Here is a 14,937-nt window from a genome sequence, read left to right on the forward strand (position 1 = left end):
CACAATAGCACCCCCCCCCCCCCCCGTAATTATTCAAAGTTAGAGTTGTGTTGTGCAATAGTCAGTAAATATGTAACAATACCAGTAAATGATAGACAATAAATGAAGCTAGATGAGTTGAAAAATTACAAAACAAATGAATGAAAAAAATAAACCACACGTCTTACTTTCTCTTTTATAAATTATTTAATTTTACAGTTGGAAGGTGATTTGGGGATTTACTTGAATTTTCAATCTCACGGCCACTATATTACACATTCTAAATCCGTCCTTGTTCATCGTTCAAGGGACAGCTAGTTTCTTAATGTCCACTAGGTGGCAATAGTAAAATACAAGCGGTGTTGGTTGTGAACCGATAAGTGCTTCCGGGTCTGAGGCCAACCGTGTTGCGTTTGTAAACACACGAAGGTGTTTAATTCACTCGGTCATTGCACGCCGTGTCAAGCAGTTGAGACTGCGGGTGGACACACAACAAGTGTTGGCCTATATTTCACGGTCTGTATTCGGATGACAGCCACACTCGATGCTCGGTGATTCGCCATGTTTGTGGTCCGGAGTGTGAGCCTCAGCCGCGGGGCTCTGTCCGCGCAGCGCAGACTTGCTGCGGGCTGCACCGCCTCCAGGGGGACCGCCTCATACATCCAGGGCCAGAGCCCGGAACCGCGGATCCGAGAGTACTTCTACTATGTTGACCACCAGGGACAGGTGAACGAACCCACACACACACACACACACACACACACACACACACACACACACACACACACACACACACACACACGCACGCACGCAGACACAGCACAATGGGTGTCCTGCTGGCTTGACAATCAGTTTGTGCTCAATCGACAGCTCTTTCTGGACGACACCAAGGTAAAGAACTTCGTGACCTGCTTTAAAGGTAAAGAAGCAGCATGAATGCACATCTTATGCAACATACATTTCACTATTTAAAAAAAAAAAAAAAAAAAATATATATTTTCACTTTTTGTACTCCTTTTTGACTGCTGTAACAGTCTAGTTTCCCAATTTAGGATCAATAAAATTCTATCTAATCTACTCTAATCTAATCTGAATCCAGTGGTTCACAGCTGGAGGAGTCTCGGGACACACATTTCTTTTTTCCTTATCATGAGGTTGTGACCTAAATTTATTCCACAAAAATTAAAACGCTAACGCAACATTTTTTCTATAAATATATATATGTAGATAATTTAAAATCACCATAGAAAAAAAAAATCTGCTCACAAAGCTGTGACCCAATCAGAACCTCTCCACGAATTTCATGAATGTCTCAGTAACTCCTCAGCCTGTTTGTCTATGATTCACCAGACAAGAAGTTCCTGGTCTTCTTCTTCAGTCGGCTGCAGTCGAACCAGACTGGCCGCTACCAGGAGGCCTTTCCCTTCTTGTCTCTCTGTGGCCGGGAGAGGAACTTCCTGCGCTGCGATGACCGTCCGGTGGTCTTCACTCACCTGCTGCAGAACCAGGAGGAACCTGCGGGGGAGCTGCTGTCGTACTGCGGCGGGGCTGACAAGCTCTCTGTTCCCTTCCGCCCCGAGGAAATCTACATGCACCCTGCCAGCGGGCGAGTGTATCACCCCTGCTCGCAGCGCAGTGGCAGCGTGGGCCTGGTCCGGTCCGCTCTGGCCATCGAGCTCAGTCCCTTTTTCGTCTACGCAGAGGACAGCCAGCCAGCGCAGCCCACCCACTTCCTCTGGAGAGGACAGGAACACAAACTGACCAATGGCCTCGCAGGACACTTCCCCGCTGAGCTGGAGGAGGGCGGCGGCGGGCACCAAGGAGAACTTGGATAGTGACCTGGACCTGGACCTGAACCTGAACCTGAACCTGAACTGGTAGTGTTTTACATGATGGAACTAGATACATTAAATTCATTTTGTTGACTTTAATTTAATCTCCAATAAGATAATTCATCATCAGTTATGTCACTTTAATGGCTCTGAACTGGTTTATTCTCGCTATCTAATGGTTTGGTTACAGTGAAGCTCAGAGATTATAACAGTCAGTTGCACATTAAATCCACATTTAACAGCCTTAACAAAGACCCTGAAAATAGACATTGTGGTAGGATTGTAGTCTGGGTGACTACCAGTGTGTGCTAGTGGTAGTGTCTGGCATCACACCAAGGTCACACCAGGAATGCAGCCTCAAGGAGGCGCTCATCTGATCTAATAATCTATGCCAAAGTGAAACAGTGGAATCAGTGTGAATGCTGTGGTGGAGCCTAAGTCATTAGATTTTGCTTTTTCTTGTGTTTGACTCTTTAATTATTTAATGATAATTGCTTCAGTGAACCAGAACACTTTATGAGGAAGAATTCAACTTGAATCTCAGAGTTTATTGAATGTGGGTCATGACACATTTTTTTTTGTCATAAAATGAATGCTCTATGAGAAAATGTTTTTCTTTTGTTTAAAGATGTAAGAAAGCTGATAATGAGGACAATGGAAAGTATAATAGTATTAAATACACCTATTAAACCAGAATCTAGCAATATTATTACAGACTCTCAAACACAACAATAAGTTAAGAGCTTGTCAGGGTGATCTGTCACGTGACCTTGCAAATTTTACATGAAAATGCAGCTCTCAATAACATCACATTTAAAACAAACCTGAATACGGAGCCCCCGAGTGGCCATTCGAGGGAAAAAAATAAATAAAACAATTGCTAATTCGTGCTCATTCGTGGGCCCGAATCCGTAGTACGGAGCCCTTAAGAATTAGCAATTATTTTTTTGTTTTTTTCTCGAATGACCACTCAGGGGCTCCGTCTCTAAACGTTCCAAGCTTATCACTATTTTTTTTTTTGTGACGGCTGACTGGCAGCAATATGACTCTGCGGCCACCAGGGGGGGCTCGCTACCCACTTTGAGAAACACTGAATTAACTCAAGGTGTGGAGCGCGTTACCAAAGTCAACTTTCCTTGTGTAAGCGTGAGACTGCGCGCTGTGAGTCAGTGAGTGAGTGAACTGCAAGTCCCAGAGGTCTCGGCTGCGGCTGCCCGCCTCGCGGACTGGGTGACTGGCTGGGCTGAAGTAAACCTCGGCTGGGTCCAACACACACTCACACACACACACACACACACACAGCAACATCATGGCAGCTCCTCCGAGCGGGAACACATGTGAAGCACTGGAGCGGTCCATCCGGGACCGGGTCCCGCCGCTGCTGACGGACCTCTACCAGTTCACCATGGCCTACGCCTACTGGCGCTCCGGCCGGGACCGGCAGCCCGCCGTCTTCGAGCTCTTCTTCAGGGACAACCCGCTCGGCGGCGGCTTCTCGCTCTTCGCCGGCTTGCACGACTGCCTGCTCTTCCTGCGCAGCTTTCGCTTCACAAGTAACGGTGAGTGAGCCGAGCCGAGCCGAGCCGAGCCGAACTTTTTCCCGCAGAAGTGGCGGCTATGTGGTTAGGTTTTATTTGCCAACTATTCTGCTTGCCGTACTTTTTTAATTTTATTTACGACTTATGAGAGATCCTGATTGGGCGACAGAAGCGAATTCAAAAGAACTTTAACTTTGGCACACTCGAATAATCTCTAATCTCTTGCGGACTGCTGCCATTAGGCGGTTTTATTATTATTATTATTATTATTAATAATAATAATAATAATAATAATGATAATAATAATAATAATAATAATAATAATAATAATAATAATAATAATAACAGCAACACATTTCATTTATACTTTCATTTATATTTCATTTATTCATTTTACTTGTTTACCCTTACTTTTAACTTTTTACTTATTCTGTAGTTTGTTTGTTTTTTTGTTCTGTTTTGTTTTTACCAAAGTAGTAGAATAGAGAAAAACCTGGAGTCAAATTCCTTGTTCTGCGTGTACAAACCTTGGCCAGTAAAGCTGATTCTGATTCTGACATAGTGTTTTTGACCTGTACTCATCATTTAGTAGGGTTGTTGTCAAAGTGTGTGTCAGGAAGACATGACCTACATGACCTGCATGCCCCCGCAACAACCCCAGATAAACTAGAAGTCGGCAAATGAGAGATGCCATGGATTCAAGGAGTTCAGTCTTAAAACTGTGTAATACCACAGTGATAGAAAAAAAAAAAGGTTTTGGACTCTTTGTGTATTTTGTGATGTACTGCATTGTGTTGACAATCAGCCTGAAGTCTCCAAGCGCTGTTTGCATCAGTGCAGTTGCACAAGAACTACAAGAATGAACTCGTTTGTTTGTTTGTACGTATCTCTAGTAATAGTGGTAGGTATGAGCTCTGGCTGTCAAACTATTATTTTTTTTTAATCGTGATTAATCGCAGAATCCTTGTAGTTAACTCGCGATTAAATTGCGGTTTTTAATTGCATGTGTAAAATTCTGTTATATGAATACAAGTCGATGTTCCTCCTCAGTAGCTGGTTTTTGGGTGTGCTACTTGTGATTAAAGTGTGCAGTTTGCTTTCCGTACAGGCCGCTAGCTACAACGACAACATTGCTGAGTTTGATATTCAAGCCCTCAAATGGTTGAGAAGGTCTCTGTCGCTAGCGGTGCTGCATTAGATTAGCTGTTCGAGGGGCTTATTAGATTTTCTTCTGAGGCTACTAAGCATGTGTATACGCGTGTGCTGTGAAACATGTGAGAGGGAGGGGGCCAGGGACACACATGATTTGTGTCAGAGTGCAAGCTGCAGAAAATAAACACACCCTCTGTGTCGGCTGTTACTACACCAGCACTGTGGTCGTCCTGGAGGTTGGGTCCTGGTCTCCAGAACACTTTTACTGGGTCTGGTCTCCGCTTCGGGCTGGACGGACTGGGGACTTTTCATCCAGGCCAGTGGAGACTCAGCCAACACTGTAATAACACGATAATAACAGAAAAGAATCCAGCTCCTTATTTATAGTTCTTTTTTCTTTTTTTTAATGTAATGAAGCAAAGTTGTTTTGTTTTTTTGAATTGAAAATAGTTTTGAAACTATGATTTCAAAATAGTCGGCAAAGCAGCAAAATGTTAAAGAAAAATATGGAAAGACATCGTGCTGAAAAGAGACGTTGCTGTTCCACTTAGAAGCAAACTGGAATTGAAAAGGGACACTGGTCATTTTGTCTGTTTTCTTGAGATGGCAACCTTTCATAGAAAGCAGAAAGGTCTTTTTCTTTGCTGCATAATGACAGATATCTTGCTCATTTATTTCAGGTCTACAGCAGGGGTCACCAACGTTGTGCCCGCAAGCACCAGGTAGCCCCAAAGGACCACATGAGTAGAAAAATTCAATTTTATGCAGCCTTGTTTAGTTATTTTTGATAATTAATGAGAACCCATTAACTTGATAAGTGTCTTCACACTTATCAAGACTTACTCATTAATAATAATAATAATAATGATATATAACTCAGAGAGTTTGTTATTTCAGGAGAGTCTAGCAAACTGGTAGCCCTTCATATGATCTCAGGACCCATGAAGTAGCACTCAGTGCCCCTGGTCTTCAGTATCATTCTGCAGTGGAGAAAGCTGTCAAGATAGAGGAACAATGTGCATGAGAAGGTGTCTCCAGACTTCTGACCGGAGGTGTACAAGGTATTGGTTCTTGATCCTGGAGAAGGTCTCGGTCTCGGTTGATGTGGCCTCTACTACAGTTGCTCTCCGCCAGTTCCCCCTCCCAGCGACTCAGCGATGTCCCCTCTGTTCTTGTGGATACAGATGTGGAGTTCCTGCGGTCAGTGCTGCCCCCTACCACCGACCCGGCCTTCTTCCACTACCTCCAGAGCCTCGACTGCTCAGAGGTGACACTCCGCTCTGTCCCAGAGGGCACGGTGGTGTTTGCCAGGGTAAGCAGGTCACACACACACACACACACACACACACACGCACGCACGCACAAGGTCTGCAGGGGATCATCTCAGACCGTCGTTGAAGCTGCATCGTGGCTGGACATGTTTGCAGGAGCCTCTGATGGAGGTGGCAGGACCTCTGGTGGTGGTGCAGCTGCTGGAGACCAGCTTGCTGTGTCTGGTCAACTACGCCAGGTAACCACACGCACACACCGCCTCTGTTTCCATCACAGTTTTTCGCAAAATAAAAGCATAATTTAAAAAAAAAAATCGACAAAGTACAATTGCGTTTATGCAGGCGTTTCCATTGAAAAGCAAAATAATTCTGGTCAAATCTGTCAAGATGATATTTGACCAGAATTCTGTTTTCTTTTGTTTCTTTACGTTTGTTTGCTGTCAGGAACGGTTGTAATATTTTTCTCTTTGATGACTTGCAAAAAAAATATTCCGTCTCCTCCCCCGTCCAATCATAACGCTGCATTTTCACCGGTCAGTGAACTGGTCACGTGACCCTTTACGTCACGTCCACTGACGTGTAAATGCCAAAAAAGTCTTTCCATGACACTTTTGTGATATTCCTCGATATTTTTATCTTTTTTTTTTTTTTGCTATTTGGTCTAAAATATTTTCTTCTGCAGACGCAGCAGCACTGCTACAACTCAGTAACTTCAACAAGACATATTTTGCCTGATGATTCTTTATCCCTGTTGTGTATCTACAGAATATAAAAGGGATTTGTTGACTTGACGCTGACATGGTTGACATTTCCATCGACATTTTTGCACTTCTTTCCCCCTAAATGCAAACTCTGGGCAGGCGCCGCCTGCTGCTATATCGGTTGTAGTGTTCACAGCTGTCGCGGTCAGGATGCCTCGTCCTTCCTCGCGGGGTAAATTTAGTCCCCGGCTGTAGGGTGATACACAGTTTTGCGTTCGGCTGGCGGGTCAAAGGTTAAGCAAAGGTCGTGAGTTACAGTCCTGCAGCACCGTCGCTGGTTTGAACCGGCGGCGCTGACCCGTGTCTGTTGTCGTGTCGTCAGTCTGGTGTGCAGCAACGCCACTCGCTTCCGGGTGGCGGCCGGCCCCCACAGGAAGCTGCTGGAGATGGGATTGCGCAGGGCCCAGGGGCCGGACGGAGGACTCACTGCATCCAGATACTCCTACATTGGAGGTACGGCTGGGAGAGTTTGGACACAAATAAAATGACGATTATTTCATCTGAAAGCTCGATTTTTCGATTTCGATTTTTTTTTTTTTTGAGGGGGGGGGGTCAAACTACAAAAGACAATGGAATAAATGATTTTAAACGTTTTATCTTTTTTTTTTTTTTTTTTTTTTTTTTTCTTAAGAAAAATGACAAACAAACGTCCCTATTGGGAATGAAGTGCAACTGAAAGATACTGGAAGTCCTCCTTGGACACACAAATGATTCCCCCTGTGGATAAAGTGACAACCTTAACTGTCTTTCACCAAACATCTCTTTCAAAATAAAAGGTTTCTCCATCATCTTGAACAACGATGAATGAGTAACAGAGACCCGGAAGCATACGAGAGGAAAATGGATTTTAAGATTTTCATTTTTTTTTTAACAACATCTTTGCTAAGAAATCTGATTTCAATTGGAAATCCATTGATCTCCACAGCCCTAATTGGAGGTAAAAGACCGTTGTCCACTTTGTCCTCAGTGTTCCATACATAGCTTAACTTCAGTATTTTGATTGGGATTTCACTGACATTTCAGTATTTAGTATTTTAACTAAACAATATAGTTGCAAAAAGTGTTGTAATAATAATTTGGTGTTATAAAAAAATAATTAATTAACTGAATGCCAAGTTTGTTATTTTTTGGTCAACATTTGTTCCTTTAAGCTTTTTTGAAGCTGTTCAATCTGTGTGATTTTGATCCACCATTGGAAATCTGTCTCTTCCAGCGTTTCTTTGGAAAAGAAACATGAGATTGAAGTGTAGATTCTGAATCAGACTGAACGCCTGCTTCTCTTCTCCAAGACGAGTTTGCGTGAGATTGTTAGCAGCGTCTCTCTGAAGTGTCAACCTGCCCTCCCAGGCTTTGATCTCTCCAGTAATGTCCAGGCCGGGTACCTGTTTGGGATCCCCGTGGCCGGAACCATGGCACATTCCTACGTCACCTCCTACAACTCCCTGGAGGAGGTCTGGCCCAGGGTGAGTCCGCGTCCTGCAAACAAGAAAGACATTTGAGATGGATGATGTTTTAGTGGTAGAATAATAATTCTCCCGAAGAGGAGCTGTTACACTACACACACTGGTACACTACAGGTACTACACAGAACATTAGAATATCCTGAACAGGTTGCAGTATTTCTGCAATTCAACTTAAAAGGTGAATGTGACATATTGTATAAAGGAATAATATGCACATCAATATATTTCTAGTTTTTATTTATTTGCATTTTGCTGATCAGGTCTTGCAGCTTAAAAAAAAACAAAACTCAAATTTTATAATAATTTTCTGAGTTTGTGGCTTTGTGGTTTTAATAAACTGAAAATCTTAATCAGCAAAGTTACAACAAGGAACTGCTTGAGATGTCAATTTGCGTGGAATGGCTCGATAAAATGTGTTGCTTTCATCTTTTATGTTAAATTGACAAAATAAAACAACTTTCACTTGATGTTCTGATTGTTCGGGTAGTTTACCTGTAAGGCACTCAGCTGCGTTTCCATGACCCCTGGAATTGTGCAAAACCTCTCAGATACGGCTGAAAGGTTTTGCCGCACTCATGAGGAGGTTTTTCAGACTGGGGTGGGACCTCCATCCTCCTCCTCAGGGTGGCGTCTTGCAGGACCAGATTTGATCAGAATTGCGTCTTCTGCTGTTCACACCATTCAGTGGAAACATCTGCAAATTGAAATTGTCCTTTGTGGAAATTTTTGAAATTTTATTTTGTGAAAGCTGTCATGGAGCCGCAGCTACTGTTGCCAGCCAGCAGCAGCAGCAGCAGCAGCCTGGAGTGTTGATCCCAGGCAGGGTGCTTTCACACTTTAACATGGGTGTTTCTTTTCTAATCCTGCTTCCTAAAATGCTGCCGGTGACAGTTTGCTTTCCCTCCGGTCCTCTGACGTCCAGCTGGGTGAGCCAGTGCACACTCTCAGTCTCCATTTTTCCCATCATGCTCTGCAAAGATGTGACTTGTGTTGTGTCGGTCGTGTGCGTTACCTCTGTGTTGTGGCGACTGTCCAATGTCAGTAGGCCATCGTCGCCTAGTGGGCTTTTTGTTTTCATCCCATCGCGATGATTCCACCAGTTTCAGTTTCAGCGTCAACCTTTTAAAAGCTGTTTCAAATGTTTTCAACATGGGAACTCCTGGAGAAGATGCTGGGAGGAAGATGGGGCTGGTTTTTGAGCCGAGGTCGTTCTCTCTGCATGTTCTTGTCGTTGTTCTTGGAAGCCCTTTGCAAAGACTTTGTCTTCATTTAAAGCCACTCAGCTGTCTGCACTGTGTATCTTCTGGAGTGAGTGAAGGTGCACTGTCTGCTGTTCTCTCTCAGACCCTGCTGGCAGCTGATGGAGCCCCCGATCCAGTGGATTTCATCTCGCTGACAAAGGGCTGGTTGATTCGAGTGTGTGAGCTTCTGCAGGCCGACTCGGAGAAGATCCGCGAGGGCGAGTTGGCCGCCTTCCTGTCCTACGCCATCTCCTACCCTCGCAACTTCCTGCCTGTGATTGACAGCTACAGCGTTGGATGGTAAACAAGCGCCAACGTCTTCGGTGCTGAAGATGCACCTGCGTGTTGAGTGTTGACGTTAGCGATGGCCCGTTGGCCAACCAACCAGTTCCGAGAGTTCTGGCTCCGCCTCCTGATTGGGAGATGTTTATTATTTTCGGGAGCTGACCTAGCAAACGGGTCGATGATCCACATCCAGTGGCAGAGTTGGCGGCCGTTCAGAAGGAGCTTCAGTGGAGTCTGTGTAGATTCATTCATCCAGTTAGAAAGTTCCTCCGAACAGGATTTTATTTTGAAACACTGGACACCATCTTCTCTAGCTCACACATTGGGCTGTCATGTGACCTCAGTCATGTGACCCCTGAGTGTCTATAACTGCCAGAGCTACTTCCTGTGGACCAAACAGCTGATGAGGGTGTCTTGTGTTTTTAAATTTGTTTTTTTTACATCCAGAGTTTTAAAATAAAATATTTTTTTAGAAGAGTTTTAGTGGAGATTTTGTGCAATAGAGAGATGTAAAAAAAAAAAAAAAAAATTAGAAACGGGATAAACCGAATAATAAATACCTTGATATATAATACACACACACACACATCAACTGAATTTTTAGCTGAATGCTTCACTTGTGTTGAGTGTGTAATACACATTTAATATTTTTCATATCACGAACAGTCATCATTAATTTTAGCACATCGTTTGGTTATAGCAAAAAAAAAAAAAAATACAAAAGGAGGAGCCGCTTGGGAGCCAAAAGACTCTTTTCAGTGAGCCGAGCCGAAGGAAGCGGTTCAGTTGAAAGAGCTGCTATCTCCCTGCTAACTCTCTTCTTCTTCACCCTGCAGCAGCGGCCTGCTGAACTTCTGCGCCGTAGCGCTAGCGCTGTGCGAACTGGGCTTCCAGCCGCTGGGGCTGCGCCTGGACAGCGGCGACCTTTGCAGGCAGTCGCTGGACGTGCGCCGCGTCTTCCGCCTCTGCAGGGAGCAGTGAGTCAGATTTAGAAAGACGCTGGAATTTTAAAAGATTTTTTCTGTTTTGTTGTGATTTTTCTTCGATACGTGAAGTCTTGGTCCGGTCTCCATCTCAATGTTCTCCAGTCTTGATGATTGCTCGGTCTGGGTTGGTTGGTGCCGTCTGGGCTGCAGCACCAGCACGTGCGGGTCTCTCTTTTCTCAGCTCCGTTTTTATCCGTTTGCGTGATTTCCTCAGATTTTCCGTCCCAGCCTTTGATTCGCTGATCATCGTGGGGACCAACAACATCTGCGAGGAGAGCCTGGTGGAGCTCAACGAGAAGGTGAGAGCGTGGCAGCGGCTTAGTGGAAGAGCTTCCCTCGCTCTGCTGACGCTCTGGGCGCTGTGCTTGCAGGAGAATGAGATCAACATGGTCGGTGTTGGAACTCACCTGGTCACCTGCACCAAGCAGCCCTCGCTGGGCTGCGTCTACAAGGTAGATTAGAAGCTGAAGAGGCAGCTTCAGATGATCCCCCCCCCCAGCACCTTGATGTGCTTTATGTTCACATCTGCCTCCCATCAGCTGGTGGAGGTGAACGAGAGGCCGAAGATGAAGATCAGCGAGGATCCAAAGAAGACCACCGTCCCTGGGAGGAAGGACATCTACAGGCTGGCAGACAGTGAAGGTGAGCAGTCCAGGCACCGAGGATCTACTAGAGACACATACTATGTTACCTAGTTGTAGGAGGTATACTATTGTACACTATGAGATGCTGCTTGACCCACATTGCAGGGCCAGTTAAATCAATTCTGAATTGTAACTGATTTAAATGACATAATTGATAAGATAATTTCATATAAACTGACATTCTCCTTTTGCAGCATGTCTCTTATTTTATTATGACTTACTTAGAATAGAATAGAATAGAATAGGATAGAACACCTTTATTAATGCCATACTGGGGAAATTTGCATCATTACATCAACAAGAATTCGTGCAAAGAGAAGTAAAAAAATTATACTCACTTCAAAGAAATCAAAATAAAATATTGCCAGAGTAAAAAAAGGAAAAACAATGTGTTTACATGAACATCTCTTTCTCAGCTGTTGCTTACTTTCAGCTGTTCTCATGGTATTTCAGTATTGTTGTATTGCAAGCTGCACAAGGACAACCAGACATGGCCAACAGCCAGTTCTGCAGCACGTCAGGCCGCCGGTGTCATCTTCTCGTGGTCGCTCACATGACCGGACGGCAGCCTAGTGGAGAAGTGTGATGACTCATTAAAGAGCAGCTCTCTGTCCCGGCAGGCCATCCCTTCCTGGACCTGGTGTGCCTGGCGGTGGAGCCTCCTCCGCAGAGCGGAGAACCTCTGAGCTGTTACCCTCTGGGCTCGGACCACTCCTCGCTGGTGGTCACCCCAGCGGCCGTCACCTGCCTGCGTCAAGAAGTGTTTGTCCAGGGCCAGGTGAGAGAGCACCAGCACCAGCAGGAGACCTTGACACCAGAATCAAGCAGGAAAACTGCTGTAATGCTGTAGAACATCTTTAGGTTTAGGTTTGGTCTTCATCGTCCCATGGGGAGAATATATATATATATATATATATAGTTATATATATATATATATGTGTATATATATATGTATACATAGTTATATATATATGTACACACACACACACACACACATATATATATATATATATATATATATATATATATATATATATATATATATATATATATATATATATATATATACATATATATATATATATATATATATATATATATATATATATATATATATACATATACATATATACATATATATATATATATATATATATGTATATATATATATATATATATATGTGTGTGTGTGTGTGTACATATATATATAACTATGTATACATATATATATACACATATATATATATATATAACTATATATATATATAGTTATATATATTTATATATATATATATATATATATACATACACTAAAATAAACTGTAAAATGATTTTACTGCAGTTTATCCTAGGAAATATTTCCGATCTGTAGCCGCTGCTTGGCTTTGACCAGGAAAGCACGTTTCTCAGTGGTGTGTTGCAGTGGAGTCTGATTATTTCTCTACCAATCCCTGTCTAGATTACACACCCTCTGTGCAGCGCTGCAGAAACTAGAGCAAAGGTCCAGCACTCCGTCTGGACTCTGCACCATGGACACACACGGCTGCAGGATCCCGACCCCTACACAGTGAGCTCCACGCACCATCCAGTCACTCTCTGCACTGCTGCAGGTGTTCACAACATGGCCCGCGGCTGCGTTAACCACTGCAATCTTTGGCCGTTGTTTCCCCCACCAGGTGGCGCTGTCTGAAAAACTCCACAGCTTAATGACAGAGATCCAAGAAGGAGGCTCCAACAAGAAGAACTTTCTTTTAGCCAACTGATGATCCTGACCTTTTTATTGTCGTCCTCTGCTGTTTGTGTCAACTGGAATGAATTTACCTCACTGCAAAAAAAATACCTCTGACGAAGTTCAGCCCCATTAACCCGACAGTGTTCGAGTGTGTTGCCTCCACCGGCGCCAATGCCGGTGTCTGTAAAGTGATTGTTGATTTTATAACTGAGAAGCAGTTAAACTTAACATTGGTGGACCGTTGTGGATATAAAATAGTTCTAAACCGTCAACTTTTCCATATTTTTATTGTTTGACCGCTCCCTTTCACCCCACACACACACACCTCATACATCATTCCTTTATTTCTTGCCATGAGGAGGCGCAGTTGGCTGTAGTCGGTGGTGTAGTTTGGTGGGCGTGGCCAGTCACGGCCTTCATAAGTTGCAACCGCTTCCTGTCTGGCAGAGTTATGTCAAAGGTTGCACGGTGTGATAAAGCAAATCAAACACGGTGTCATGTGACTGGCCGTATCTATCAGGCGGCATCGCCGTGTATTGCAACTTATTAAGAAGTTCATTTAAAAAAAAAAAAAGTAAATACAACTACATACCTGTAGGGGGCACTAGACTAAGAAAACAAAGAGAAAATGTTCATGTTTGGTGAGGAATATTCAACGTTGATGGCTTGTAGAAGGTATCACATACACACACACATGTACAAATGTGCACCACCCTCAGTCAAGGACAACACGGGCCCTATTTTGGAGGTGGCACATGTAAAAATAATAGAATGTATTGTAATGAGTCCAGTCTTTATTAAATATACACTCATCCCTTTTCCCACCTGTATTTCATACCTGTATTCCCTCCTTTAATAAAAAATATTAAAGGAGGAAGTCAGGGAGAGTCTCAAGGCAATGTGGAGGTGGAGGTGAGGGTGAGGAGGGCTCAGCAACCCTGAAGCTCTGATCCTTGAGTCGCCCCTGCTCCCAGAGACAACCACCCCGTACATTCATTAATTTTCCATACCCGCTTAGTCCCGAGCTCAGGGTCACGGGGGTCTGCTGGAGCCTATCCCAGCTGTCATAGGGCGAAGGCAGGGGACACCCTGGACAAGTCGCCAGTTCATCGCAGGGCCACATAGAAAAAAAACAACCATTCACACTCACACCTACGGACAATTTAGAGTCTTCAATTGACCTCACATGCATGTTTTTTGGAGTGTGGGAGGAAGCCGGAGAACCTGGAGAGAACCCACGCAGACACAGGGAGAACACGCAAACTCTACACAGAAAGGTCCCAGGCCCGGAATCGAACCCACAACCTTCTTGCTGTGAGGCGGCAGCGCTAACCACTGCGCCACCGTGTCGTCCCCACCCCGTACATAGAAATTCAAATTCCAATCGAATCATCTGAGCGTCTTAATCGAAGTTCTCCAACTCTGATTTTAGTGGGACTAACGCGTTTACATGCACTTCAGTTGGTCAGTCACTGTCGGACCAAGGCAATAATTCCGTTTTCTCGAGTGTCAGTCATGTCTTCATAGTGATTGAGGGCTCTTTCAGCTGCGGTTCTCCTCCAGAACCTGCGGAGGTCGCTGCGCTCTCCTAGATCTCCTCCAGTCTCCCTCCTCTGTCAAACTATACAGTTTCTGTGTGTTTTTACAAGAAAAAATGGGACTGGACTGTTCTGTTATTGGTGGTGGTGGTGGTGGAAGGGCTCATGGGGGGCTCAGCACCCCTGATGCTCTGATCCTTGAGTCGCCCCTGCTCTCAGGGACAACCCGGCCTTACATTGAGGGCTCTTTCAGCTGCGGTTCTCCCGGAGAGCCTGCGGAGGTCGCTGCTCTCTCCAAAGTTCTCCCCCAGTCTTCCCACCCCCACCTCCCCTCATCCTCCATTCAGATACAGCCACCACGGCTCCAAAAAGGAAGGGACGAGAAAGAAAGAGAGAAAGAGAGAGAGAGAGAGAGAGAGAGAGAGAGAGAGAGAGAGAGAGAGAGAGAGAGAGAGAAAAAAGAAATAACATCTAGCTTTTCCGGTCTGCTAGCCCTCAATTTCCTCCCGCGAAAC

At 44.4% G+C, this 14,937-nt stretch overlaps 2 protein-coding genes across 2 annotated transcripts; both read left to right on the plus strand.

Annotated features, from left to right (window-relative positions):
* Positions 1 to 453: 453 nt before the first annotated feature.
* Positions 454 to 2,507, plus strand: cunh8orf82 (chromosome unknown C8orf82 homolog). The gene is made up of 3 exons (XM_076045702.1): positions 454 to 705; positions 850 to 898; positions 1,330 to 2,507. Exons 1-3 carry the CDS (start codon positions 541 to 543, stop codon positions 1,812 to 1,814), a joined length of 699 nt encoding a protein of 232 aa, XP_075901817.1. The 5' UTR covers positions 454 to 540; the 3' UTR covers positions 1,815 to 2,507.
* Positions 2,508 to 3,060: 553 nt separating this feature from the next.
* naprt (nicotinate phosphoribosyltransferase) lies at positions 3,061 to 13,149 on the plus strand. The gene is made up of 13 exons (XM_076045696.1): positions 3,061 to 3,370; positions 5,686 to 5,813; positions 5,929 to 6,011; positions 6,856 to 6,986; positions 7,881 to 7,996; positions 9,341 to 9,537; positions 10,359 to 10,499; positions 10,723 to 10,807; positions 10,880 to 10,960; positions 11,048 to 11,150; positions 11,773 to 11,930; positions 12,612 to 12,719; positions 12,829 to 13,149. Exons 1-13 carry the CDS (start codon positions 3,121 to 3,123, stop codon positions 12,913 to 12,915), a joined length of 1,668 nt encoding a protein of 555 aa, XP_075901811.1. The 5' UTR covers positions 3,061 to 3,120; the 3' UTR covers positions 12,916 to 13,149.
* Positions 13,150 to 14,937: the final 1,788 nt, after the last annotated feature.

This window comes from Nelusetta ayraudi, unplaced genomic scaffold (genome assembly GCF_046127955.1).
Source record: "Nelusetta ayraudi isolate G7.1 ecotype Tasmania unplaced genomic scaffold, CSIRO-AGI_Nayr_v1 ptg000084l, whole genome shotgun sequence".
In the NCBI taxonomy this organism is placed as follows: Eukaryota; Metazoa; Chordata; class Actinopteri; order Tetraodontiformes; family Monacanthidae; genus Nelusetta; species Nelusetta ayraudi.

Excerpts from the sequence above, each read along its gene's own strand:
- cunh8orf82 (XM_076045702.1), top strand. The coding sequence starts at position 541 with ATGTTTGTGGTCCGGAGTGTGAGCCTCAGCCGCGGGGCTCTGTCCGCG. Across the intron at positions 706-849 it reads ATGTTGACCACCAGGGACAG|CTCTTTCTGGACGACACCAA; the intron begins GTGAACGAACCC and ends CTCAATCGACAG. Across the intron at positions 899-1,329 it reads CTTCGTGACCTGCTTTAAAG|ACAAGAAGTTCCTGGTCTTC; the intron begins GTAAAGAAGCAG and ends ATGATTCACCAG.
- naprt (XM_076045696.1), top strand. The coding sequence starts at position 3,121 with ATGGCAGCTCCTCCGAGCGGGAACACATGTGAAGCACTGGAGCGGTCC. Across the intron at positions 9,538-10,358 it reads GACAGCTACAGCGTTGGATG|CAGCGGCCTGCTGAACTTCT; the intron begins GTAAACAAGCGC and ends TTCACCCTGCAG. Across the intron at positions 10,961-11,047 it reads CGCTGGGCTGCGTCTACAAG|CTGGTGGAGGTGAACGAGAG; the intron begins GTAGATTAGAAG and ends GCCTCCCATCAG.